Source organism: Nannobrachium achirus (genome assembly GCF_963921795.1).
Source record: "Nannobrachium achirus genome assembly, chromosome: 17".
Lineage (NCBI taxonomy): Eukaryota > Metazoa > Chordata > Actinopteri > Myctophiformes > Myctophidae > Nannobrachium > Nannobrachium achirus.
This window is the reverse complement of record NC_137824.1, coordinates 61,742,357-61,769,086: the sequence shown is the minus strand read 5'-3', so window position 1 is coordinate 61,769,086 and position 26,730 is coordinate 61,742,357. Positions and strand designations below refer to the sequence as shown.

Below are 26,730 nucleotides of genomic sequence, written 5' to 3'. Positions count from 1 at the left end.
TTAACTTTAACATCTCATCACTGAGCACCAAATTACTGCTACATCACAGCCTCAAAACCACTGCTGCATCACAGCCTCAAAACCACTGCTACATCACAGCCTCAAAACCACTGCTACATCACAGCCTCAAAACCACTGCTACATCACAGCCTCAAAACCACTGCTACATCACAGCCTCAAAACCACTGCTACATCACAGCCTCAAAACCACTGCTACATCACAGCCTCAAAACCACTGCTACATCACAGCATCAAAACCTGCTACATCACAGCCTCAAAACCTGCTACATCACAGCCTCAAAACCACTGCTACATCACAGCCTCAAAACCACTGCTACATCACAGCCTCAAAACCTGCTACATCACAGCCTCAAAACCACTGCTACATCACAGCATCAAAACCACTGCTACATCACAGCCTCAAAACCTGCTACATCACAGCCTCAAAACCACTGCTGCATCACAGCCTCAAAACCACTGCTACATCACAGCCTCAAAACCACTGCTACATCACAGCCTCAAAACCACTGCTACATCACAGCCTCAAAACCACTGCTACATCACAGCCTCAAAACCACTGCTACATCACAGCCTCAAAACCACTGCTACATCACAGCCTCAAAACCACTGCTACATCACAGCCTCAAAACCACTGCTACATCACAGCCTCAAAACCACTGCTGCATCACAGCCTCAGCCTCAAAACCACTGCTACATCACAGCCTCAATGAATGGTGGATGTTAAAGGTGATACACCATGAATTTTCACTTTTCCATTTTTTTAACCTTTTTTTGGAGTCCCACTAGCACCTTCTATCCTCACAAAGTCCCATTTCTGACCATTGCGTCTTTCTCTGTTTTTGGGAAGGCAGAGGTTAAAAGCTTTTCACAGGTTCTCAGAACAGGCTGTCCTGAGTTGCTGCCGTCGCTGATGTCAGCGACGGCACTCTACTTGCATTTGCCCTCCCCGCCCTTCAGGTCCAAACCAGAAGAAGCAGGCTGTCAAAATCCCATATTAAATAACCTGCCACAAATGCATGTCCAAGAAGTAAACAATCTACTAATGTCAGATTACCCAACCAGTGCAGCGTAAAAGATCTCGCAGAGTTCAATAAAAAAGCAAAGGACTGTGTCAAGAAATGGGAAACTGTCATATAATGCTTCAAAGACACGAAAAGAATAAGAAGATTAACATACAAAAGTGTACTAGTTATATTTTCTAATTAGGTGCTTCTGAATTGTTCCAGTGTGTTTGTGTCAGTGTAATCCATGTGCGCTGTGTTTGTCTGTTGACATGGAGCGACTAGTCGCAACACTTCCTTATCCACACACTGCTACTAGCTGGAACGTGCATGATGAGCTGTGCCTCCCTCCCCAAGTGGATGATCAGTTGATTTTGAATCTGTTTGCGACACTGACTCACTACTCAGTCAGTGCTCTGTGTCTCGCGACTGCGAACCGGATCCCATCGTTCATTTAAAAGAGCCGTTCAAGAGAGCCGAATCGTTCGCGAACGTCTCACCTTTACTGCCGACGGGGCAGCGTCTTCTATCGTTGTGCATGCAGTGCTGTGCGGTAATGTTGTTACGTGCGTTGTGCTCGCACCGAAAACACCGTGCATCGTGACAACCCTGCTATTGTACCCTACCCTGCTTACCCTTACCAATACCATTCTATATTAATGAGCAATATGAAGAGGTTTATTATAGATCATATTTCCTGTGGATTAGCCTACAATCATGTTTCATGTTCCAGTAGGTGTAATACTGTAGCCTAATTCAGGTGTAGGACATGTAGTGTTTGTTGCGACCGTAGGTCGCATTTACTATCAAACCCTGCACAAAGTGTAAGTCCGTCCGTCCGTCAGTCCGTCAGTCTGTCTGTCACACCTCACACGTCACACTCTTGCCCTGCTCATATCTCCGCAACCGTTGCCCCGATCCATGCCAAATTTTGCACACACCTTCCTTACCTGCCAAACTACAACCTCCAAGGACCCCCGGAGCTCCAGGGACCCCCAGGTCCCTGGGGGACCCCCAGATGTAAAAAATGACCAAATGTGCTAAACTGACCAAATGACCACCCCCACGAGGCAGCTCACGGGGAATTCCCGGGGACCACCCACTCCTGGTGCTCCAGAACGGATGCAAAAGTGGTGGCGCCCCCAGTGGAGGACCCCCTACACTGCAGCTCACATAAAATGCCGTAACTCCGGCTAGGAGCGACCGGGACAGCCGGGGCCGGTACCTATTCGTCCGCCTTGCCGGCGCGGAGACCCCACCCCTCATTTCTCACATGGCCCTCTTCTAGCGCCACCATGAGGCCGATTCTTGCAAAACACATTTTTGGACACTGCTCCTACAATTTTTGCCCTAAAATCACGCAAATCGGTACACAGTATGTCTACACTCATCCCATCAACATGAATCTCTCCCATATAGCGCCACCTCCAGGCCGATTTTTAAAAACACATTTTTGGACACTGCTCCTACAGATTTTGCCCTAAAATCACGAAAATCACTACACAGTATGTCTACACTCATGTCATCAACATGGATCAGGAAGATTTTGGCAAAACACATTTTTGCCCTATTTGTGGAGATCAGTGACCTACGGTCGCTTATCTCCCGATTAGGGAGTCTTACTGGTATTGCGTGTCTAAATGCAGTTTTCTATGCATTTTGTTCTTTTTTTTTTTTAAGGTGATGATAGGGCTGTCAGCATTATGTGGTCTAGCGTCCAGCACCATGTAGAGTAGCTCTATTGTTACCTGTAGCCTAGCGGTGTTACCTGTGGTCTAGCGGTGTTACCTGTGGTCTAGCGGTCAGCACCATGTGCAGCAGCTCCAGACTCAGGGTGACGACGTGAGGGTCGCTCATCTTCAGAGTGACGGTCAGAGCTGACAGAACATCTGGACCAGCCAGGAGGTCACCATGGTGATGAGCCATGTTACACATCACTCGAAGTACCTAGACATACAAATATTTAAATATTACACAACCATAAGTACCTATAAACATGAATATTACCCTGAGTACCTGAACAAAATATTACCAGTAAGACTCCCTAATCGGGAGATAAGCGACCGTAGGTGGCTTATCTCCACAAATAAGGCAAAAATGTGTTTTTCCAAAATCTTCCTGATCCATGTTGATGACATGAGTGTAGACATGCTGTGTAGTGATATTCGTGATTTTAGGGCAAAAACTGTAGGAGCAGTGTCCAAAAATGTTTTAAAAATCGGCCTGAAGGTGGCGCTAGAATAGTAGAATGTGAGAAATGAGGGGTGGGGTCTCCGCGTTGCCTTGGCGGACGAATAGGTACCGGCCCCGGCTCTCCCCGACGCTCCTAGCCCGAGTTACGGCATTTTATGTGCGCTGCAGTGGCAGGGGGTCCTCCACTGGGGGCGCCACCACTTTTGCATCCGTTCTGGAGCACCAGGAGTCGGTGGTCCCCGGGAATTCCCCGTGAGCAGCCCCGTTGGGGTGGTCATTTGGTCATTTTTGCACATTTGGTCATTTTTTACATCTGGGGGTCCCCCAGGGACCTGGGGGTCCCTGGGGCTCCGGGGGTCCTTGGAGGTTGTAGTTTGGCAGGCAAGGAGTGTGTGTGTAAAATATGGCATGGATCGGGTCAACGGGTGCGGAGATATAAGCCGGGAAAAAGTGTGACGTGTGACGTGTGAGCACATTTGGTCATTTTTTACATCTGGGGGTCCCTGGGGCTCCGGGGGTCCTTGGAGGTTGTAGTTTGGCAGTCAAGGAGTGTGTGTGCAAAATTTGGCATGGATGGGGGCAACGGTTGTGGAGATATGAGCAGGGCAAAAGTGTGACGGACTGACTGACTGACTCACTGACAGACAGCCTGTGGAGGTTTTGGTAGTAAATGCGACCTACGGTCGCAAAAATACTTGATCAAACTTTTCAAAAATAGCAGATCTACAAGCTCGCAGGTGCCGCACTGTGAGCTTGTATATCTGCTATTTTTCAAGCATGAAATATTGCCAGGTCTTAATCATTTTACAAGCAGGAGCCTAGAGGTGAGTCTGGTCTACATCAGATTGTTACATTATAGAATAGAGCCTGGTCTACATCAGATTGTTACATTATAGAATAGAGCTGGTCTACATCAGAATGTTACATTATAGAACAGAGCTGGTCTACATCAGATTGTTACATTATAGAATAGAGTCTGGTCTACATCAGATTGTTACATTATAGAATAGAGTCTGGTCTACATCAGATTGTTACATTATAGAATATAGTCTGGTCTACATCAGATTGTTACATTATAGAATAGAGCTGGTCTACATCAGATTGTTACATTATAGAATAGAGTCTGGTCTACATCAGATTGTTACATTATAGAATAGAGTCTGGTCTACATCAGATTGTTACATTATAGAATAGAGTCTGGTCTACATCAGATTGTTACATTATAGAATAGAGCTGGTCTACATCAGATTGTTACATTATAGAATAGAGTCTGGTCTACATCAGATTGTTACATTATAGAATAGAGTCTGGTCTACATCAGATTGTTACATTATAGAATAGAGTCTGGTCTACATCAGATTGTTACATTATAGAATAGAGTCTGGTCTACATCAGATTGTTACATTATAGAATAGAGTCTGGTCTACATCAGATTGTTACATTATAGAATAGAGTCTGGTCTACATCAGATTGTTACATTATAGAATAGAGCTGGTCTACATCAGATTGTTACATTATAGAATAGAGTCTGGTCTACATCAGATTGTTACATTATAGAATAGAGTCTGGTCTACATCAGATTGTTACATTATAGAATAGAGTCTGGTCTACATCAGATTGTTACATTATAGAATAGAGTCTGGTCTACATCAGATTGTTACATTATAGAATAGAGTCTGGTCTACATCAGATTGTTACATTATAGAATAGAGTCTGGTCTACATCAGATTGTTACATTATAGAATAGAGCTGGTCTACATCAGATTGTTACATTATAGAATAGAGTCTGGTCTACATCAGATTGTTACATTATAGAATAGAGTCTGGTCTACATCAGATTGTTACATTATAGAATAGAGTCTGGTCTACATCAGATTGTTACATTATAGAATAGAGTCTGGTCTACATCAGATTGTTACATTATAGAATAGAGTCTGGTCTACATCAGATTGTTACATTATAGAATAGAGTCTGGTCTACATCAGATTGTTACATTATAGAATAGAGTCTGGTCTACATCAGATTGTTACATTATAGAATAGAGTCTGGTCTACATCAGATTGTTACATTATAGAATAGAGTCTGGTCTACATCAGATTGTTACATTATAGAATAGAGTCTGGTCTACATCAGATTGTTACATTATAGAATAGAGTCTGGTCTACATCAGATTGTTACATTATAGAATAGAGCTGGTCTACATCAGATTGTTACATTATAGAATAGAGTCTGGTCTACATCAGATTGTTACATTATAGAATAGAGTCTGGTCTACATCAGATTGTTACATTATAGAATAGAGCTGGTCTACATCAGATTGTTACATTATAGAACAGAGTCTGGTCTACATCAGATTGTTACATTATAGAATAGAGTCTGGTCTACATCAGATTGTTACATTATAGAATAGAGCTGGTCTACATCAGATTGTTACATTATAGAATAGAGTCTGGTCTACATCAGATTGTTACATTATAGAATAGAGCTGGTCTACATCAGATTGTTACATTATAGAATAGAGTCTGGTCTACATCAGATTGTTACATTATAGAATAGAGCTGGTCTACATCAGATTGTTACATTATAGAATAGAGTCTGGTCTACATCAGATTGTTACATTATAGAATAGAGTCTGGTCTACATCAGATTGTTACATTATAGAACAGAGTCTGGTCTACATCAGATTGTTACATTATAGAATAGAGTCTGGTCTACATCAGATTGTTACATTATAGAATAGAGTCTGGTCTACATCAGATTGTTACATTATAGAATAGAGCTGGTCTACATCAGATTGTTACATTATAGAATAGAGTCTGGTCTACATCAGATTGTTACATTATAGAATAGAGTCTGGTCTACATCAGATTGTTACATTATAGAATAGAGCTGGTCTACATCAGATTGTTACATTATAGAATAGAGTCTGGTCTACATCAGATTGTTACATTATAGAATAGAGTCTGGTCTACATCAGATTGTTACATTATAGAATAGAGCTGGTCTACATCAGATTGTTACATTATAGAATAGAGCTGGTCTACATCAGATTGTTACATTATAGAATAGAGCTGGTCTACATCAGATTGTTACATTATAGAATAGAGTCTGGTCTACATCAGATTGTTACATTATAGAATAGAGCTGGTCTACATCAGATTGTTACATTATAGAATAGAGCTGGTCTACATCAGATTGTTACATTATAGAATAGAGTCTGGTCTACATCAGATTGTTACATTATAGAATAGAGCTGGTCTACATCAGATTGTTACATTATAGAATAGAGCTGGTCTCCATCAGATTGTTACATTATAGAATAGAGCTGGTCTACATCAGATTGTTACATTATAGAATAGAGTCTGGTCTACATCAGATTGTTACAAAATAGAATAGAGTCTGGTCTACATCAGATTGTTACATTATAGAATAGAGTCTGGTCTACATCAGATTGTTACATTATAGAATAGAGCTGGTCTACATCAGATTGTTACATTATAGAATAGAGCTGGTCTACATCAGATTGTTACATTATAGAATAGAGCTGGTCTACATCAGATTGTTACATTATAGAACAGAGTCTGGTCTACATCAGATTGTTACATTATAGAACAGAGTCTGGTCTACATCAGATTGTTACATTATAGAATAGAGCTGGTCTACATCAGATTGTTACATTATAGAATAGAGTCTGGTCTACATCAGATTGTTACATTATAGAATAGAGTCTGGTCTACATCAGATTGTTACATTATAGAATAGAGCTGGTCTACATCAGATTGTTACATTATAGAATAGAGCTGGTCTACATCAGATTGTTACATTATAGAATAGAGTCTGGTCTACATCAGATTGTTACATTATAGAATAGAGCTGGTCTACATCAGATTGTTACATTATAGAATAGAGTCTGGTCTACATCAGATTGTTACATTATAGAATAGAGTCTGGTCTACATCAGATTGTTACATTATAGAATAGAGTCTGGTCTACATCAGATTGTTACATTATAGAATAGAGTCTGGTCTACATCAGATTGTTACATTATAGAATAGAGTCTGGTCTACATCAGATTGTTACATTATAGAATAGAGCTGGTCTACATCAGATTGTTACATTATAGAATAGAGTCTGGTCTACATCAGATTGTTACATTATATAATAGAGTCTGGTCTACATCAGATTGTTACATTATAGAATAGAGTCTGGTCTACATCAGATTGTTACATTATAGAATAGAGCTGGTCTACATCAGATTGTTACATTATAGAATAGAGCTGGTCTACATCAGATTGTTACATTATAGAATAGAGCTGGTCTACATCAGATTGTTACATTATAGAATAGAGTCTGGTCTACATCAGATTGTTACATTATAGAACAGAGTCTGGTCTACATCAGATTGTTACATTATAGAATAGAGTCTGGTCTACATCAGATTGTTACATTATAGAATAGAGTCTGGTCTACATCAGATTGTTACATTATAGAATAGAGCTGGTCTACATCAGATTGTTACATTATAGAATAGAGCTGGTCTACATCAGATTGTTACATTATAGAATAGAGTCTGGTCTACATCAGATTGTTACATTATAGAATAGAGCTGGTCTACATCAGATTGTTACATTATAGAATAGAGTCTGGTCTACATCAGATTGTTACATTATAGAATAGAGTCTGGTCTACATCAGATTGTTACATTATAGAATAGAGTCTGGTCTACATCAGATTGTTACATTATAGAATAGAGTCTGGTCTACATCAGATTGTTACATTATAGAATAGAGTCTGGTCTACATCAGATTGTTACATTATAGAATAGAGTCTGGTCTACATCAGATTGTTACATTATAGAATAGAGTCTGGTCTACATCAGATTGTTACATTATAGAATAGAGTCTGGTCTACATCAGATTGTTACATTATAGAATAGAGTCTGGTCTACATCAGATTGTTACATTATAGAATAGAGTCTGGTCTACATCAGATTGTTACATTATAGAATAGAGCTGGTCTACATCAGATTGTTACATTATAGAATAGAGTCTGGTCTACATCAGATTGTTACATTATAGAATAGAGTCTGGTCTACATCAGATTGTTACATTATAGAATAGAGTCTGGTCTACATCAGATTGTTACATTATAGAATAGAGTCTGGTCTACATCAGATTGTTACATTATAGAATAGAGTCTGGTCTACATCAGATTGTTACATTATAGAATAGAGTCTGGTCTACATCAGATTGTTACATTATAGAATAGAGTCTGGTCTACATCAGATTGTTACATTATAGAATAGAGTCTGGTCTACATCAGATTGTTACATTATAGAATAGAGTCTGGTCTACATCAGATTGTTACATTATAGAATAGAGTCTGGTCTACATCAGATTGTTACATTATAGAACAGAGTCTGGTCTACATCAGATTGTTACATTATAGAATAGAGTCTGGTCTACATCAGATTGTTACATTATAGAATAGAGTCTGGTCTACATCAGATTGTTACATTATAGAATAGAGTCTGGTCTACATCAGATTGTTACATTATAGAAAAGAGTCTGGTCTACATCAGATTGTTACATTATAGAACAGAGTCTGGTCTACATCAGATTGTTACATTATAGAATAGAGTCTGGTCTACATCAGATTGTTACATTATAGAATAGAGTCTGGTCTACATCAGATTGTTACATTATAGAATAGAGCTGGTCTACATCAGATTGTTACATTATAGAATAGAGTCTGGTCTACATCAGATTGTTACATTATAGAATAGAGTCTGGTCTACATCAGATTGTTACATTATAGAATAGAGTCTGGTCTACATCAGATTGTTACATTATAGAATAGAGCTGGTCTACATCAGATTGTTACATTATAGAATAGAGTCTGGTCTACATCAGATTGTTACATTATAGAATAGAGTCTGGTCTACATCAGATTGTTACATTATAGAATAGAGTCTGGTCTACATCAGATTGTTACATTATAGAATAGAGTCTGGTCTACATCAGATTGTTACATTATAGAATAGAGCTGGTCTACATCAGATTGTTACATTATAGAATAGAGTCTGGTCTACATCAGATTGTTACATTATAGAATAGAGTCTGGTCTACATCAGATTGTTACATTATAGAATAGAGTCTGGTCTACATCAGATTGTTACATTATAGAATAGAGTCTGGTCTACATCAGATTGTTACAGAGTCTGGTCTACATCAGATTGTTACATTATAGAATAGAGTCTGGTCTACATCAGATTGTTACATTATAGAATAGAGTCTGGTCTACATCAGATTGTTACATTATAGAACAGAGTCTGGTCTACATCAGATTGTTACATTATAGAATAGAGTCTGGTCTACATCAGATTGTTACATTATAGAATAGAGTCTGGTCTACATCAGATTGTTACATTATAGAATAGAGTCTGGTCTACATCAGATTGTTACATTATAGAAAAGAGTCTGGTCTACATCAGATTGTTACATTATAGAACAGAGTCTGGTCTACATCAGATTGTTACATTATAGAATAGAGTCTGGTCTACATCAGATTGTTACATTATAGAATAGAGTCTGGTCTACATCAGATTGTTACATTATAGAATAGAGCTGGTCTACATCAGATTGTTACATTATAGAATAGAGTCTGGTCTACATCAGATTGTTACATTATAGAATAGAGTCTGGTCTACATCAGATTGTTACATTATAGAATAGAGTCTGGTCTACATCAGATTGTTACATTATAGAATAGAGCTGGTCTACATCAGATTGTTACATTATAGAATAGAGTCTGGTCTACATCAGATTGTTACATTATAGAATAGAGTCTGGTCTACATCAGATTGTTACATTATAGAATAGAGTCTGGTCTACATCAGATTGTTACATTATAGAATAGAGTCTGGTCTACATCAGATTGTTACATTATAGAATAGAGCTGGTCTACATCAGATTGTTACATTATAGAATAGAGTCTGGTCTACATCAGATTGTTACATTATAGAATAGAGTCTGGTCTACATCAGATTGTTACATTATAGAATAGAGTCTGGTCTACATCAGATTGTTACATTATAGAATAGAGTCTGGTCTACATCAGATTGTTACAGAGTCTGGTCTACATCAGATTGTTACATTATAGAATAGAGTCTGGTCTACATCAGATTGTTACATTATAGAATAGAGCTGGTCTACATCAGATTGTTACATTATAGAATAGAGCTGGTCTACATCAGATTGTTACATTATAGAATAGAGTCTGGTCTACATCAGATTGTTACATTATAGAATAGAGTCTGGTCTACATCAGATTGTTACATTATAGAATAGAGTCTGGTCTACATCAGATTGTTACATTATAGAATAGAGTCTGGTCTACATCAGATTGTTACATTATAGAACAGAGTCTGGTCTACATCAGATTGTTACATTATAGAATAGAGTCTGGTCTACATCAGATTGTTACATTATAGAATAGATTCTGGTCTACATCAGATTGTTACATTATAGAATAGAGTCTGGTCTACATCAGATTGTTACATTATAGAATAGAGTCTGGTCTACATCAGATTGTTACATTATAGAATAGAGTCTGGTCTACATCAGATTGTTACATTATAGAATAGAGTCTGGTCTACATCAGATTGTTACATTATAGAATAGAGTCTGGTCTACATCAGATTGTTACATTATAGAATAGAGTCTGGTCTACATCAGATTGTTACATTATAGAATAGAGCTGGTCTACATCAGATTGTTACATTATAGAATAGAGTCTGGTCTACATCAGATTGTTACATTATAGAATAGAGTCTGGTCTACATCAGATTGTTACATTATAGAATAGAGTCTGGTCTACATCAGATTGTTACATTATAGAATAGAGTCTGGTCTACATCAGATTGTTACATTATAGAATAGAGTCTGGTCTACATCAGATTGTTACATTATAGAATAGAGTCTGGTCTACATCAGATTGTTACATTTAGGGGTGGGCGATATGGCGATAATTATCATTGAGACGATACAATGTCTCCACGATATGCCTTTTCAGAGATATCCTTTTTATGGTGATACAATTGAGGGAGCCTTGTAAGAAATCCTGTTTAATCGTTAATACAGAGATTCATTGCAGAATTCAATTTAAACCTGCATTTTGGTCTAAATCAGTAGTTCTCAAACTTTAAAATGTCAAGGTATCCCCTTAACTCTGACAGTATACAAATGAAACCAAATGGACCCATAAGGGTCCATTTGGTTTCATTTGTATACTGTCAGAGTTACATACTTGTGAAGTTCAAATTAAACCTCCCAAAAGGAACCCAGAGAGTCTAGTTTTTGTCAAGTAACTTGAAAATAACCATAAAAACCAACGTGAAAAAGAATGGTGATATCATGTATCGTGATACAGCTTGGGAACATATGGTGATATTATATTTTTTCCATATCGCCCACCCTTAGTTAAATTATAGAATAGAGCTGCTCTAGTCTATCAGATACAACATTAGAGCTGATCATGGAATGTGATGTTAACAGGCTAACATCCGGAATCTGACACTTTCTATGAACACATGGGATGAGTGATAACAATGTTGAGATGACCAAACAGTTTCCACTGTTTAATGTGTTTCTGCCTCAGATTCTCTGCCAACATGTTAGAAGCAGACAATGAGAGGTGCTCTGTGTGAAGGAGGGAAGGAAGGTCTGAAGAAATAGATAAATAACCTCTGCTTTAATTCCTTAAGTGTCCGGAGTGTGCTGCGAGAGGCTGCGAGACAGGAAGCAGGTTGGGGTTCCAAAGGGAGAGTGACCGTGAACACACTAACACAGCTTCTGAACCATTCTTTATGATGACTGGGTTTTGGGTGCCCGAATGCACACATCTTTGCCCGAGTGAATCATAGACTGTAAAAACAATATGGACGAAGCGAAGACATTGGTTTCTATGCTGCGAAAATGACTTTTTTTTAGTCCCTTGCGTGGGTGTTGCCATCATTGTTTGAATGGTACCCCAGGAATCATAAGGAATGCTATTGGCTGCCAACGGTCACATGGAACCGCAGGGATACATGGGAGAATGTGGTCGGAGCCTCCCGAAATACAGCACACGAAGAAGAACACAGCCGGCTGGTATCAGTTTAGTTGGCCACGCCCCCCCCCGCAACTTTATCATCAATTTTAACATAAATGGGACCATATTTGCACAAAACGCATATCATGGTAATTGAAAGGCAGTTTTTTACTAGCGACAAGAACCATAAAGTATTTATGACAACGTTTATTAAGGTTAGAAAATCAAAGGGGAAAATGAATGGGGTCCAACGTAGACAAATACTTTTTGGTACCTCGCGGGGGGAAAACAGTGCAACTAGCGGCCAAATATAGGAAGTTTTAGTTCCGTATTGGATTTGTTTTAAATCGGCGGAACTATGCCCCTGGAGTGAAAACATCTGAAGACACCGGCTTGGCGTCTCCGTCTGTACAACCCCATTACACATAATGGAGCCCCCCTCCCCCAACAACATGGCGGCACCCGTCAGGGTTGAGTTCATCCTACGGAGCGCAGTAGGTCTTTAACAGCAACGTGTACGGTTCCTCCTAAACGCAGTAGGTCTTTAACAGCAACGTGTACGGTTCCTCCTAAACGCAGTAGGTCTTTAACAGCAACGTGTACGGTTCCTCCTAAACGCAGTAGGTCTTTAACAGCAACGTGTGGTTCCTCCTAAACGACCACCATCAGCAACAAGCAAAAAAAAATAAAACGTGGCTCTCTTCTACTCTTGTGGCAGCTTTACAGCCATGGGTTTAGACCCTAACCCTAACCCTAACCCTAACCCGTTTATAGCCATGGCCGAGTTTATAGGGATGCCAAGGGTGCACTTCAACCTCCTGGCCGCCAGGGGCCAATTTCCATAGGGCGAAAAAGTGCGTTATTTAGTCGAATTTGGAGGCGAAAGGCTACTAAAGCCCTCTCTCTCTCTCTCTCTCTCTCTCTCAAGCAAGCCAACTCTACCGCATTTTCTACTTAAGTAAAAGTATGGTTTCTGTATGTTTTGTAATATTATAATGTATATCTGCAAAGTAACCACAGTTTTAAGATAAATGGTTGAGTAAAAATACAATATTTGGATCCGAGATGTAGTGGAGTAAATAGGCCTAGTAAAGTACTGGAAATTGGACATACTCAAGTAAAGTACAAATACATGTGCAGTAAATGTATTTTACACACAAGTTGTTGCAAATTAAGCAAATAAATCATATAGACATACTGTATACTCATGGTGTCTAGAAAAAGCAGCTGTTTTTGTTTGTATTGTGTTACAATTATGTAAAAAATAAACCTTAGAAAAACAGGATAAACCGTACAAAACCCAGCATTTTTTGACGACCCTGGTCTGGCTTGCAACCCCTGATTACAGAGGCTAGAATCACCTATGTTTAAGCCCTTTGCACACAGGACAGTTGCGTTTTTTTTTCGATTGCTGCAGGAATAAAACTCGAGTAAAAAAAAAAGGAGTCATAAAAGGAGTGATGAGTTTTTTACCGCATGCGACAAGACGCACAAATCGAACTGGGTTCGATCGAGAAAAAAACGCACGACCGCAGCCACTCGTCGCACGGCTAATTCGGATCCGGTGTGCATGAGGTCGCAGAGAATCATTGTTTTCTTTTAAAAAAATGAAATTGTATGTTTTATCCGTGCGGATAAACGCGCCTGTGTGCAAAGGGCTTTACAGCGCTACTAGAGTGGTGTTGCTGCGTTCTCAGTGGTTTCAAGTGGGAACACAACTTTATTGACACCATTCCGTCTGTACAGTAAACCTTTTGGAAACTGCTTTGTGTATGGGCCTCAGTGTGTGTATTAGTGTGTGTGTGTGTGTGTGTGTGTGTATTAGTGTGTGTGTGTGTGTGTGTGTGTGTGTGTGTGTGTGTGTGTGTGTGTCACTGTGTGTGTGTGTGTGTCACTCACCATAGTGTTGATGCCTTCAGAGAAAGGTAACATCCTGATCAGAACAGGAAGCAGTTTGAGACTCAGCACAGCTCTGACCAATGGGCTGGAGTCAGCTGATAGAGAGATACATGGATGATGGTTACCTAAACAACATGGTTACCTAAACCCACTGGAGTCAGCTGATAGAGAGATACATGGACACTGGTTACCTAAACAACCTGGTTACCTAAACAACCTGGTTACCTAAACAACCTGGTTACCTAAACCCACTGGAGTCAGCTGATAGAGAGATACATGGACACTGGTTACCTAAACAACCTGGTTACCTAAACCCACTAGAGTCAGCTGATAGAGAGATACATGGACACTGGTTACCTAAACAACCTGGTTACCTAAACAACCTGGTTACCTAAACCTGCTGGAGTCAGCTGATAGAGAGATACATGGACACTGGTTACCTAAACAACCTGGTTACCTAAACCCACTGGAGTCAGCTGATAGAGAGATACATGGACACTGGTTACCTAAACAACCTGGTTACCTAAACCCACTAGAGTCAGCTGATAGAGAGATACATGGACACTGGTTACCTAAACAACCTGGTCAATGGTCACAGAGAAAGAGCGTACTGAAGACTATAGCGACTGTCAGCGACAGACAGCGAGGGAGGAGAGATTACAAAACAGCAGCAGTACAAGTGTCCTGACATGTATCTGACATGTGTGTGACACACATGTGTCTGTAACTCTAATGTAATAGATGGACAGTGCTGCATTGTTGGTGCTTTAAGTGCACTGAAGCATTAATATGATTATGTTCTCATTTCCAACTTGAGGCAACTTACTGAGATCAGATGTTGCTATAATAAACATTTTACAGGGACTATTACACATTTTAAAAAAGAGTCCCCATTATGCAAGTAAAGAACATTAGATTGTGGTTTAATAAATAGCTAGGCTTAGGCCTAAAGAGATTATATTTTAATCGGCAATGCAACGGTCTCTCGTTAAACGGTTCCGTGTCCCGTCTTACAAAGTGAAGCTCACTCGACCATCACCACACTCTCGACGATTCCTCTCCCCTCTCCTGCTCTAGAAATAGTTCGTGAATGTATATTAAATTAATGTTTAAATAGCAATTGTGCATGTTAAAGTGTGTTAAAGATTGTGAGACTTGGACGATGCATAGCCTATAGACAGATAGCTGCTGCAATGATTGCATGAGAGCAGGGGACGCGGCCACCCGCTTCGGTGACGCGCAGACGGGTTTATAGCGTTTTGTCGTTGTCATGTGGGCAGAGATTTTTTTTCTACACAGGGCCGTGTGGAGGCATAGAGGGTCAACCCGGGGAGGTGGAATTCGCATGTGATTCGTCTTGGTATGGATTAGGCCTAAGTGTATAGAGGGTATCTGCACATATATATGCCCACGTGATCTCTGACACGTGATTTGCTGGTGCCCATGGCAACGCGTCATTCTACCTACCGGCGAGAGTACTGGCGAGAAAAGTAATCCGAGTAAATGTAATCGGAGTATGTCCTGTTTATTTCGCGAAAATCTTTTCTTTCAGTCAGGACCGTTTTTTATCATTTCTAGGCCACAGTGTTTGTGTTACGGCAGGTAGAAGAGGCTGCCGTTTTGAAATGAAAGTGATTTAAAAGCTAGATTAGGAGAAAACAGCACTTTTGTGCAGCCGGTAAACAGGAAGTCAACGAGCCACACAGCACGTCCGGGTGACGTAATTGCGCGCTGCATGTTGGGAAATGGAGTTTGTTTCATCACCGCGGCAGCCAAGTGCAGTAGCTACAGTACAGTATAGTTTACTGTACAACGCGTCAAACGCGTCGTGGGCCTCCAGCGACATCAAAGAGATTGGCTTGTAGACACCACGTGGGCACCCGATGTGTTAAGGACTTTTTAATACCTCTAAAATGACAAATTAGCAGAAAATAGCAGATCTACATGCTCACAACGCCTCGCGTTGCGAGGCGTTGTGAGCATGTAGATCTGCTATTTTCACAATAGAACCATGTTATACTAAATGTAATGCCTCTACTCTTAGTGCTCGTCAGAGTGGGGGGTCCCCAGTTAAAATATGATTATTTTGGGTGTCACGGCCTGGTCTAAAGGGTTGCAGGGATTACAGTCAGACTGTCTGTGCAGGAGGTTCACAGACAGGTTGGGGGACCCCCTGGGGACCGCCTGGTCATAAAGGTCACATAGCAGGGGGGGGGGGGGGGGGGTATCAGTGACAGTGTGTCGGTGTTTGGTTTGAACTCTATTCTGAGCTTTGGCTCACCGAGGTCTGACCTCTTAACTACACTGTAGTTTAATAGACCACTAACTACACTGTAGTTTAATACACCTCTAACTACACTGTAGTTTAATACACCTCTAACTACACTGTAGTTTAATACACCACTAACTACACTGTAGTTTAATACACCTCTAACTACACTGTAGTTTAATAGACCTCTAACTACACTGTAGTTTAATACACCACTAACTACACTGTAGTTTAATAGACCTCTAACTACACTGTAGTTTAATACACCACTAACTACACTGTAGTTTAATAGACCTCTAACTACACTGTAGTTTAATACACCACTAACTACACTGTAGTTTAATACACCACTAACTACACTGTAGTTTAATAGACCTCTAACTACACTGTAGTTTAATAGACCACTAACTACACTGTAGTTTAATACACCTCTAACTACACTGTAGTTTAATACACCTCTAACTACACTGTAGTTTAATACACCACTAACTACACTGTAGTTTAATAGACCTCTAACTACACTGTAGTTTAATACACCACTAACTACACTGTAGTTTAATAGACCTCTAACTACACTGTAGTTTAATACACCACTAACTACACTGTAGTTTAATACACCTCTAACTACACTGTAGTTTAATAGACCTCTAACTACACTGTCACTGAGCCTAGTGGAGTTTAATTGCAATAGAAAACAGATCCATCTAAAAATATATATTGTGTAAAAAGCATTGCAGATGTCATAACATCCCAAATCATAACTAACTGAGGAAACTTCCCACTGGACTTCAATCAACTGTGACTTCAGAAGGTTGACATTTCTCTATTATAAATCCTTGTTTTGATGGAAATTCATGTAATATTGTAATATTTTGAAATATACACTTTTTACTACTTTTCAATCGCATTAATTTATATCGGCTGAACATGATAGGCTATTGCATGATTTGCACAAAAGTTCAAAATGTTTCTAAAACAGCAGTGTACATCTGCAGTTTGTTTATATGCATATACACAGCAGCCGTGCAACTGGCAATAACGAACCTAGCCCAGCCTCCCCTGACCCTTCTTTGTATTTACTTTTACTTTTTTTTTTTACTATATCTACTGTTTTATCTGTCTATCATTCAATGTTATGAGATACTTCAATGGTTTCCTATGGAAATAAGCTTAGTATTTTCTAAGCTTATTTTTTTAGTAGACCTTGTACCAGTGAACTGTACCGTCATGAAACTGTACCTTTTCCTATGCATACTGACAATAAAGTCTTCAATCAATCAAACACTTAAAGTGCTAAATATAAGTAAGATCTAAAATGACACAGATGCTTTCAACCGTAGTTCAGATAGTTGAACCAGTAACAGGAATGACTGAAATCCTGTCTGGATCTCAGCGTTGAGGAAGGTTTATGATGCACAGATCAAACATCAGAGTTGATCCTGCGCTGACAGACTTTATGACTCCTCTAACCTTACAACTGACCCTGGAACACCGCCATAAGAGTCCAGAGCAGGGGTCTTCAACAGGGGGTCCGGGACCCCTAGGGGGTCCTCAGAGTTACTACAGGGGGTCCTCCAAATCTTTGTGTGATGGAAACCTTTTTTCACCTTTTTTATATTAACCACTTGAACCCTAGCGTCCATATTCTGAGAACTTTAGCCAAAATAGCCGATCTACAAGCTCACAACGCCTCGCGCTGCGAGGCGTTGTGAGCTTGTAGATCTGCTATTTTTGGAAAGGAGGTTTGGTGTAGAGGGGAAAAAGAGCAGACAAAGTACAGAGGGAAAGGTCAAGTTTATTAATTATCAACAGGTGGTTAAATATCTGAAAACACAAATTGACATGAATCCAAAATACACTGATGATTGTGCTGTCAAACAATGAAACTATATGGAATCTATAAGGTTGTGGGGGTCCCTGCTTCATCTCTCTCTCAACTAAGGGGTCCCTGCTTCATCTCTCTCTCAACTAAGGGGTCCCTGCTTCATCTCTCTCTCAGCTAAGGGGTCCCTGCTTCATCTCTCTCTCAACTAAGGGGTCCCTGCTTCATCTCTCTCTCAGCTAAGGGGTCCCTGCTTCATCTCTCTCTCAACTAAGGGGTCCCTGCTTCATCTCTCTCTCAGCTAAGGGGTCCCTGCTTCATCTCTCTCTCAACTAAGGGGTCCCTGCTTCATCCCTCTCTCAACTAAGGGGTCCCTGCTTCATCTCTCTCTCAACTAAGGGGTCCCTGCTTCATCTCTCTCTCAACTTAGGGGTCCCTGCTTCATCCCTCTCTCAACTAAGGGGTCCCTGCTTCATCTCTCTCTCAACTAAGGGGTCCCTGCTTCATCTCTCTCTCAGCTAAGGGGTCCCTGCTTCATCTCTCTCTCAACTAAGGGGTCCCTGCTTCATCTCTCTCTCAGCTAAGGGGTCCCTGCTTCATCTCTCTCTCAACTAAGGGGTCCCTGCTTCATCTCTCTCTCAACTAAGGGGTCCCTGCTTCATCTCTCTCTCAACTTAGGGGTCCCTGCTTCCTCTCTATCAGCTAAGGGGTCCCTGCTTCATCTCTCTCAGCTAAGGGGTCCCTGCTTCATCTCTCTCTCAACTAAGGGGTCCCTGCTTCATCTCTCTCTCAGCTAAGGGGTCCCTGCTTCATCTCTCTCTCAACTAAGGGGTCCCTGCTTCATCTCTCTCTCAACTAAGGGGTCCCTGCTTCATCTCTCTCTCAACTTAGGGGTCCCTGCTTCATCTCTCTCTCAACTAAGGGGTCCCTGCTTCATCTCTCTCTCAACTAAGGGGTCCCTGCTTCATCTCTCTCTCTCAACTAAGGGGTCCCTGCTTCATCTCTCTCTCAACTTAGGGGTCCCTGCTTCATCTCTCTCTCAACTAAGGGGTCCCTTCTTCATCTCTCTCTCAACTAAGGGGTCCCTGCTTCATCTCTCTCTCAACTAAATAATAATGATAATAATAAATTAATAAGTAAACACCTAGTGATGGATTCTAGCCTAGGAGCCAAAACGTTTTGATGGTATGACGTACGGTTCAAATGTGATAGGCCAAAAGGTCAATGGGACTGTTGTTTAATTCAGTTTATTTAAAACCTTGCCTAGAATCCCTCAGTAGGCCATCAAGAAGCCTCATTAAAATGCTTTAATGGTCTTCCTAACAGTAAGAATGCAAAGACACCCGTGACCCGACAGAAGCTGCTTGGACACTGATGGGTTTTGGAAATCTGACAAAGAATGTAGAAGGATGTGAAGGATGTTATTTGTATTTATAGTGTGAGGGGACTTCATGTAACTGACTTAACTTCTGCCAGTGTGCCAGTGGTCACCCTCCCCTGTGCCAATGTTGGCACCGTGCCTAAGGTTGCCTCAGGGGACAACTCCACCCTAAAACAGTTCTAAGCTCATTTTCCTACTTATATTGATCCAAAAAGACTGTCCATGTCCATTCCCCAGCAGAACCCAGCTATTTGTTCTGTTCAAAAGTGATTTATTTTTCATGAATGTGTTACTAGTTGTCATTACAAACACATCCATGCCTTGGTTGTCCCACACAAGCCACCACAATCTCATAAATAATGTTTTGGAGTCAGCATTCGGCACAGGTGCCAATCAAAGTGACTGTATAGGCCAATCACAGGGCATCTTTTCCGGGACTTGGCAAAACACATAAAAGCATAACATCTGTTTAGCAGAGTGTGATGGCTTGTGCGGGACAACGATGGCATGGATGTGTTTGTAATGACAACTAGTACCACATTCATGAAAAATAAAATCACTTTTGACCACAACAAATAGTGTAAAAGCGATACGCTTATAAGCTCCACTCTATGCTATGAGAGCTGCTGGGTTGAAACTGGACAACAGGGGCATTTGTGCCTAACAGACCCCATGGACAATAATTTTGGATCAATATAAGTAGGAAAATGAGCCCAGAAGTGTTTTAGGGAGGAGTTGTCCTTTAAGCCAAGCTAAGGCCAGCCAGCCTCAGACTGTGCAATCACTCACTCCTTCCTTCCCACAATATGAGTCTGGACTTTGTACTATCCACTTGTTTCCACCAGAATTTACTGCAGCATTATCAGCGGAACACTTCCGGTTAACAGCAGACATACAAGCTCACGTCGCTTCGCAGATGCAACCGCTGTGAGCTTGTAGATCACACTCGGCTGCAATGCTGGAAACTGCCGCACACCTTCTGTTGTGGATAGGCAGCTTGAAAAGTGGGCGGGAGTACTTGCCTTGACAGACAGACTCCTCTAACCAATCAGCATAGCAAAACATCTGACGTCATCACAGTGCAGCCGGTCGGAAGAACGGCAAACACGTCTTTTCGGCCGATGAACTCCGCTAGCGCATACTCCAGTTCCTTTTTAATTGTTGTAATTGATTCCAACTCTGAAATAACTGCACTTATTGCTTGTTTTATCGTTTCAGTGTTTAAGTTATACTATGTAACTTCTAACTATTAAATCGCTAAAGTTTTAGAACCCCCACTCCGTTAATTTCAGCACCAAAAGCCCTTTCTTTATATATTTTCTACTTAGCCGTGACAGGGGCGGGATTTCCCGGCAAAATTACGTCATCTGCATCATCCGTATACGTTGTGTATACGTTGGCCAATCACATTGCGGATCATACACACATGATACACTATGCTACATAGGCCGACCTGGAAGACCCTCAACAGACTGCGGGTGGAGCAGGGGAGGTGCAAAGCACTGTTGAAGGTGTGGAACTACAGCACAGAGGACACCTGTGGCTGTGGAGCAGTACAGACAATGGCCCACCTGCTGGAATGCGACAACGCCCCCCGGTGCAGCCCCCCGGGACCTGGCTGAGCCCACTCCATCGGCTGTGTCCTGCGCCAGACACTGGCAGAACGACATTTGAGATTGCAAAGGACTCGAAGAAGAAGAAGACTATGCTACATGATACACTGCTAATCACAGTGCATCTTGCGTCTCTTCAGGAAATAGCTTGCTTCAACAGCTTTGTTTACGCTGGTCTAGAAGTCTAGCCTGTAACTCCCCAACACCGGTCCGCAGAGGGACATGAGAGAATGCGTGGCGAGGCGGGCGACTCGCGAGGCGGACGCGGTGGTCAGAAGGCCCGGTTCCGCGGGAACCGGGCAGACGCGACCGCAGTTTGCTATAACGCTAATGACCACTAGTTGAGCAACTTACACAGTATAGCTTTAACTGTTACACTTGTTGCTTCGAGGACAGCCATTGTTGTTTTGAAAATGCCGCAGCAAGCATCTACGTCACCATCTACACATGGACCAATCAGGGGAAGTTTTTCACTTGTTGTGCGGACAGCAGTTGAAACACAGTCATTGATTGGCTCCTATCATTTTCTGATTTCTCATACTCAGTGCCTATAGGCTGAAGTCCAGACCTGATACTGGGGAAGGAATGAGTGAACACCGTGTCAGAGCTGGCCTGACAGGCTAAAGGAAGGAATGAGTGAGCACAGTGTCAGAGCTGGCCTGCCAGGCTAAAGGAAGGAATGAGTGAGCACAGTGTCAGAGCTGGCCTACCAGGCTAAAGCTGCTTAACCCTGAGTCAAAGTAACAGACCTGTCAGGTTGTGTAGTTAGTTAGTTAGTTAGTTATTTAGTTAGTTAGTTAATTAGACATGAGTTAACTAATAGTCTACTAGTGTGGTGTGTGGGATTACCTGTCAGGTTGTTTAGGACCCAGAGGCTCTCTCTGGCCAGGGCGGGCTGGCTGTGAAGGAAGGCCTGAGCAAACGCACACAGAGCAGCCAGGAGACCCACCGCCTCGCACAGGGGCATCCTGGGGGCCTCCACGGGGGCCCTGGGGGTCTGAGCCTCCATGGTCAGGGTCACCACAGGGCCCTGGGGGTCCGTGGGGGCCCCGTTCAGGGTCCCCACAGGGCCCTGGGGGCCACAGCACAGCAGGTTCCCCACACAGCGCAGCAGGGGCCACAGCAGCTGATGGAAGAAAGCAGAGTTCAGACCAGAGCAGGGTTTCCTAAAGTGGGTGTCGTGGCACTCTAGATCAGGGGTTCCCAAACTGTTTTGTCTCAGGTCACCCCATAAATATTGTTTTAATCCGAGGCACCCCTACATTATAATTTTCACTCCCAGCACCTTATATTTATAGCATATCGTCGTTGTCGGGTGGAAACCTTGTATGTCCAAAACTGTTCGTTTTGTATTTATCATCTATACAATGTACTAAACTAGTGAAAACAGCAGATATACAAGCACACAACGCCTCGCATCGCGAGGTGTTGTGTGCTTGTATATCTGCTGTTTTCACTAGTTTTGTGCGACAGTCTTGTATGATGAAGCAGGGCTCTGCTTTACCAAAAGACGTACACATTTGAAACTTGGAGATACGAGGTTTCTGCCTGACAGTGACGATATTTTAGTGATTATGTTGTGAGGAAAATGTTGAGATAACAGCCATTTTGGTTAGAACTGACTGAAAATAACTTTGAACTTCAAGTTTAAAATGATACTAAATAATATTTTTAAGTGTCCAAATAAATTCCAAATATTATCAAATGATCTCGCGGCACCCCTGGACTGCCGTCACGTCACCCCAGGGTGCCCCGTCACCCCATGGTGCCCGGTCACCCCAGGGTGCCCCGTCACCCCAGGGTGCCCCGTCACCCACTTTGAAAACCCCTGGTCTAGGGTGCCATGATGCCAGTCCAGGGTGACTCAGAATTATTATTATTATTCATCAATGTGCTTAGTAAAACAGACCTGATCTGCACTGTACTTGATGAGTTCTTTTTTCCATCTACGGCCAACTGTCTTCACCAAAATAGACAATCTACAAGCTCACAACGGACCCCCCCCCAACCCCCATACAGAAACGGCATCCATTTTAACAATTCTTTTTACACATACTGTAGAACCGCTCTGCAATGCAGATTATTGTATCGTCATTGCAACGCGAATACAGTTTTTGCAACGCAAATAATCGTTTGTATCGATACTAAGTACTTGTGCGCTGTTTAAGAAGTGTGTGTTAACACGACTGTTAACAAGTAAACACATTTTTTGAATTGACACTTATGACAGTGTCTGTCATACAAGTCTATGAAGAAGACATCTATGAAATTACAGTCAACACAATTTCATACAATATCTTCAATTCATTGCTTCATCTATCTCTCAGCTAAGGGGTCCCTGCTTCATCTCTCTCTCAGCTAAGGGGTCCCTGCTTCATCTCTCTCTCAGCTAAGGGGTCCCTGCTTCATCTCTCTCTCAGCTAAGGGGTCCCTGCTTCATCTTAAACTTGAACACCTCTGCTCTACATAAGAGGTCTTGCAGGTTGTTCAAGCCAAGTAGAGTGGTGTGGAACTCTTTTAACTCATTCATAGCCACGGCCCGAGTTTCCAGAGTTTTCCTGTTAAAAAAAAATAAATAAAAAATGCCTAAAATGTATTAGGCATGATCGCAATCGCGATCATGTCATCAAATTGCATGTTTAGCCCCATAACAAACACATCTTTCAAAATGGCAGCCATCTTTGTTTAAATTTGAAGACTTTGAAGGCTTCTATCTCATGAATGCCTGAACGGATTTCCAAGCGGATTTTTTTGTTTGAAAGCTGTGAAAAAGTATGACACATATGGTGCATGATGTAGGCATGGGCGTGCACGTTCCGTGCACTAAAAATTGATCCGTGCACTAGAAATTTAGGAACGTGGCATCCTGGTACTTGGCAGCCATTTTGAAAAGGCAGCGAATGAGTTAAACAACACCATAACACATATATTAATGTATTACCTTCTTATAGAGAAACGAAGCCATGTCGTCATTTGTGCGTAATGTCGCCCTCTGGGGGGTTCATGCTGGTATTGTTTTGTATTCAAATCGCCATAGGGGATTCTGCGAACGCTGCATATAAGGTCTGTGTTAAAAATATAAACACACCATGTGCGCGTTTCTGTCAGCGGGGGGATTCTGCATAGTTTATGATATTCATTCATATCTGATATAGCCTGTTGTAACTCGTTTCTAGCGTTTATTGTGTTACTCTTTGGGTAAATCTGTACATTTCCACCTCAGTCGATGCTTCATATCCATTTGGGTCAATCCGAGAGCATGGTGTGTTTATATTTTTAACACAAACCTTATATGCGGCGTTCGCAGATTCTCCTATGGGGATTTGAATACATAACAATACCAGTATGAACCCCGTAGAGGGCGACATTTCACGCAATTTCACGGAAGTGACATCACACTTCACTGGACTATTGTAAAACACTTTGGATTAAAAGCATCTGCTAAATTACTAAACTGTAAATTGTAACGCCACAAATAAACAGAGGAAAGAACAGAGCCTTACTCACCAGCTCCAGTCCTTCCTCTTTGTTCCCTGCAGCCACAGCACCCCCTAGTGCCACCAGCAGGGAACTGCAGGCAGACAGAATTCCCAGAGACAGCAGAATGGAGCTGGCACTGCAGGACAGAGAGACGATCACAGAGCAGGACAGAGAGACCATCACAGATCATTGCTTTGCATGTTAACCCATGTGAATGCAGCATAAATGATACATTGGCCGATTATCAATACGCAGACTTGGGGAGTACAGACTTGCCTCCTTGGGAGTTCAGACTAGCAAGTTCTCCTTGGGAGAAGGGACTTCCGAGGAGGGGAGGACGGGAGGAGGGTAGTTCTGCTATTGGAATAGCAGCATACTCAATGATGTCACAGTCTCAGCTTGCTTCAGGGCATTTCCACTGCGTTCAGAGCAGCAGATTTATTGTGTAGTTTACAACAAACATTCTATAAAAAAATTAAAAATCAAACACTGGCTCTTTTCTTTCTTTCCTTTTATAAATGTTAATCTTTCCTATCTACTGTCTGTTATATGCTAAAAAGCATAAAGAAATGTGCATATGAATAGCCTATATTATTAATTATAAATGTAATATAGCCCACTGGGTGTACGGACCTGTGTGATTATTGCATTATGCCGTTCTTACCGCAAGTGGTCAAAAATGTAATAAATATGTCTGACTTAAAATAAAGTAAGATATAACATTTAAGCTACTCTTCAATAAATGACTTTTCAGGGCTTAATGTGCATTGACAATAAAACAAAATATGAAATACTGAAACAACCTTGCCTATTCATTTGTTCATTAAAGTGTAGCCTACACTAAAATTGATTGATTAAATACAATAAAATTAAATACTGCAGACTATTTTAACACTTATGTTGCAATGATTTTTTCTCTTCGATGTCTCGCGTTGCCATGGTTACCATAGACTTCCATGTAATTGTGCAATTGTGTAAAAAGTGCACGCCCATGCCTAGATGATGCACCACGTGTGTGCACACTGTTCACAGCTTTCAAACAAAAAAATCCGCTTGGAAATCCGTTCAGGCATTCATGATTTATCAGCCATTATGTTTTCTTCAGATGTAAACAAACATGGCTGCCATGTTTGAAAGAATGAGTTGGTATGGGGGTTAAACATGCAATTTCGCGATTGCGATCATGCCTAATACATTTCTGGAGGTCCAAAAAAAACGTTTGAAAAAAAAAATTGAAAAAACGTTTTTTTTCAAAAACGGCCCAAACTCGGGAAACTCGGGGTTGGCACAGCGGTAGTACCAATACAAACTCGGGAAACTCAGGGTTGGCACCATATGTGTTAAGCATCGATATATAAAGCCAACAGTAAAAACAAGTTGTGGGAGATTGTGTGCATCCTGTAGATGCTGTTGAACAGTTTATTGACATAAGAAGCAAGAGAGGAAGAAATGGTTAAAGGCATTCTGGGTAATTTGCTGTGTCTGCTCAATCGACTGAGGTTCTGGACAAGGTTGCCCCCTCCCCCTCCCCCTCTTGTGTCAAGAGGGGAAACTTCTTTGGAGTTTTCCCCCTTTTTTCCTGCATAGTACTGCGTTTCATGTGTCTGTCATTCTATGTTAAATGCACGTCTCCGCTTAAAGCACAGTGGAAGCGGGTGACGTGAAAATCAATAATTTGGTGTTTTATGTAAATGTTGCAAAACTCAATGTTCCCTGCCATGAAGGGAGCGTAGCTAAATGCTCCCAAGTCGCGACTTGGGAGCATTAACTAAGGCATTAATGAAAAAGTCGACTCAGTCGACTTCATTACACAAGTCGACTCCCACCAGAGAAAGTCGAAAGTCTAAGTTGAAAAAAAAAAGATAATAATAATAATACTTTCTATTGTGAAAATAGCAGATCTACATGCTCACAACGCCTCGCAACAGATCTGCTATTTCACAATTTCTGCCTCTATATAT

At 41.3% G+C, this 26,730-nt stretch overlaps 1 protein-coding gene across 1 annotated transcript in view; it reads right to left on the bottom strand.

Moving 5' to 3' along the window:
• The window catches only part of tmco6 (transmembrane and coiled-coil domains 6), a 53,503-nt gene that overhangs the window by 10,295 nt on the left and 16,478 nt on the right, over nucleotides 1-26,730 (bottom strand). The window contains exons 8-11 of the mRNA XM_080746861.1: nucleotides 24,797-24,905; nucleotides 22,139-22,415; nucleotides 14,205-14,299; nucleotides 2,811-2,969 (exon numbers count right to left, since the gene is read on the bottom strand). Coding sequence (XP_080602987.1) covers nucleotides 2,811-2,969; nucleotides 14,205-14,299; nucleotides 22,139-22,415; nucleotides 24,797-24,905 — 640 coding nt within the window. The remainder of the gene's footprint in view (nucleotides 1-2,810; nucleotides 2,970-14,204; nucleotides 14,300-22,138; nucleotides 22,416-24,796; nucleotides 24,906-26,730) is intronic.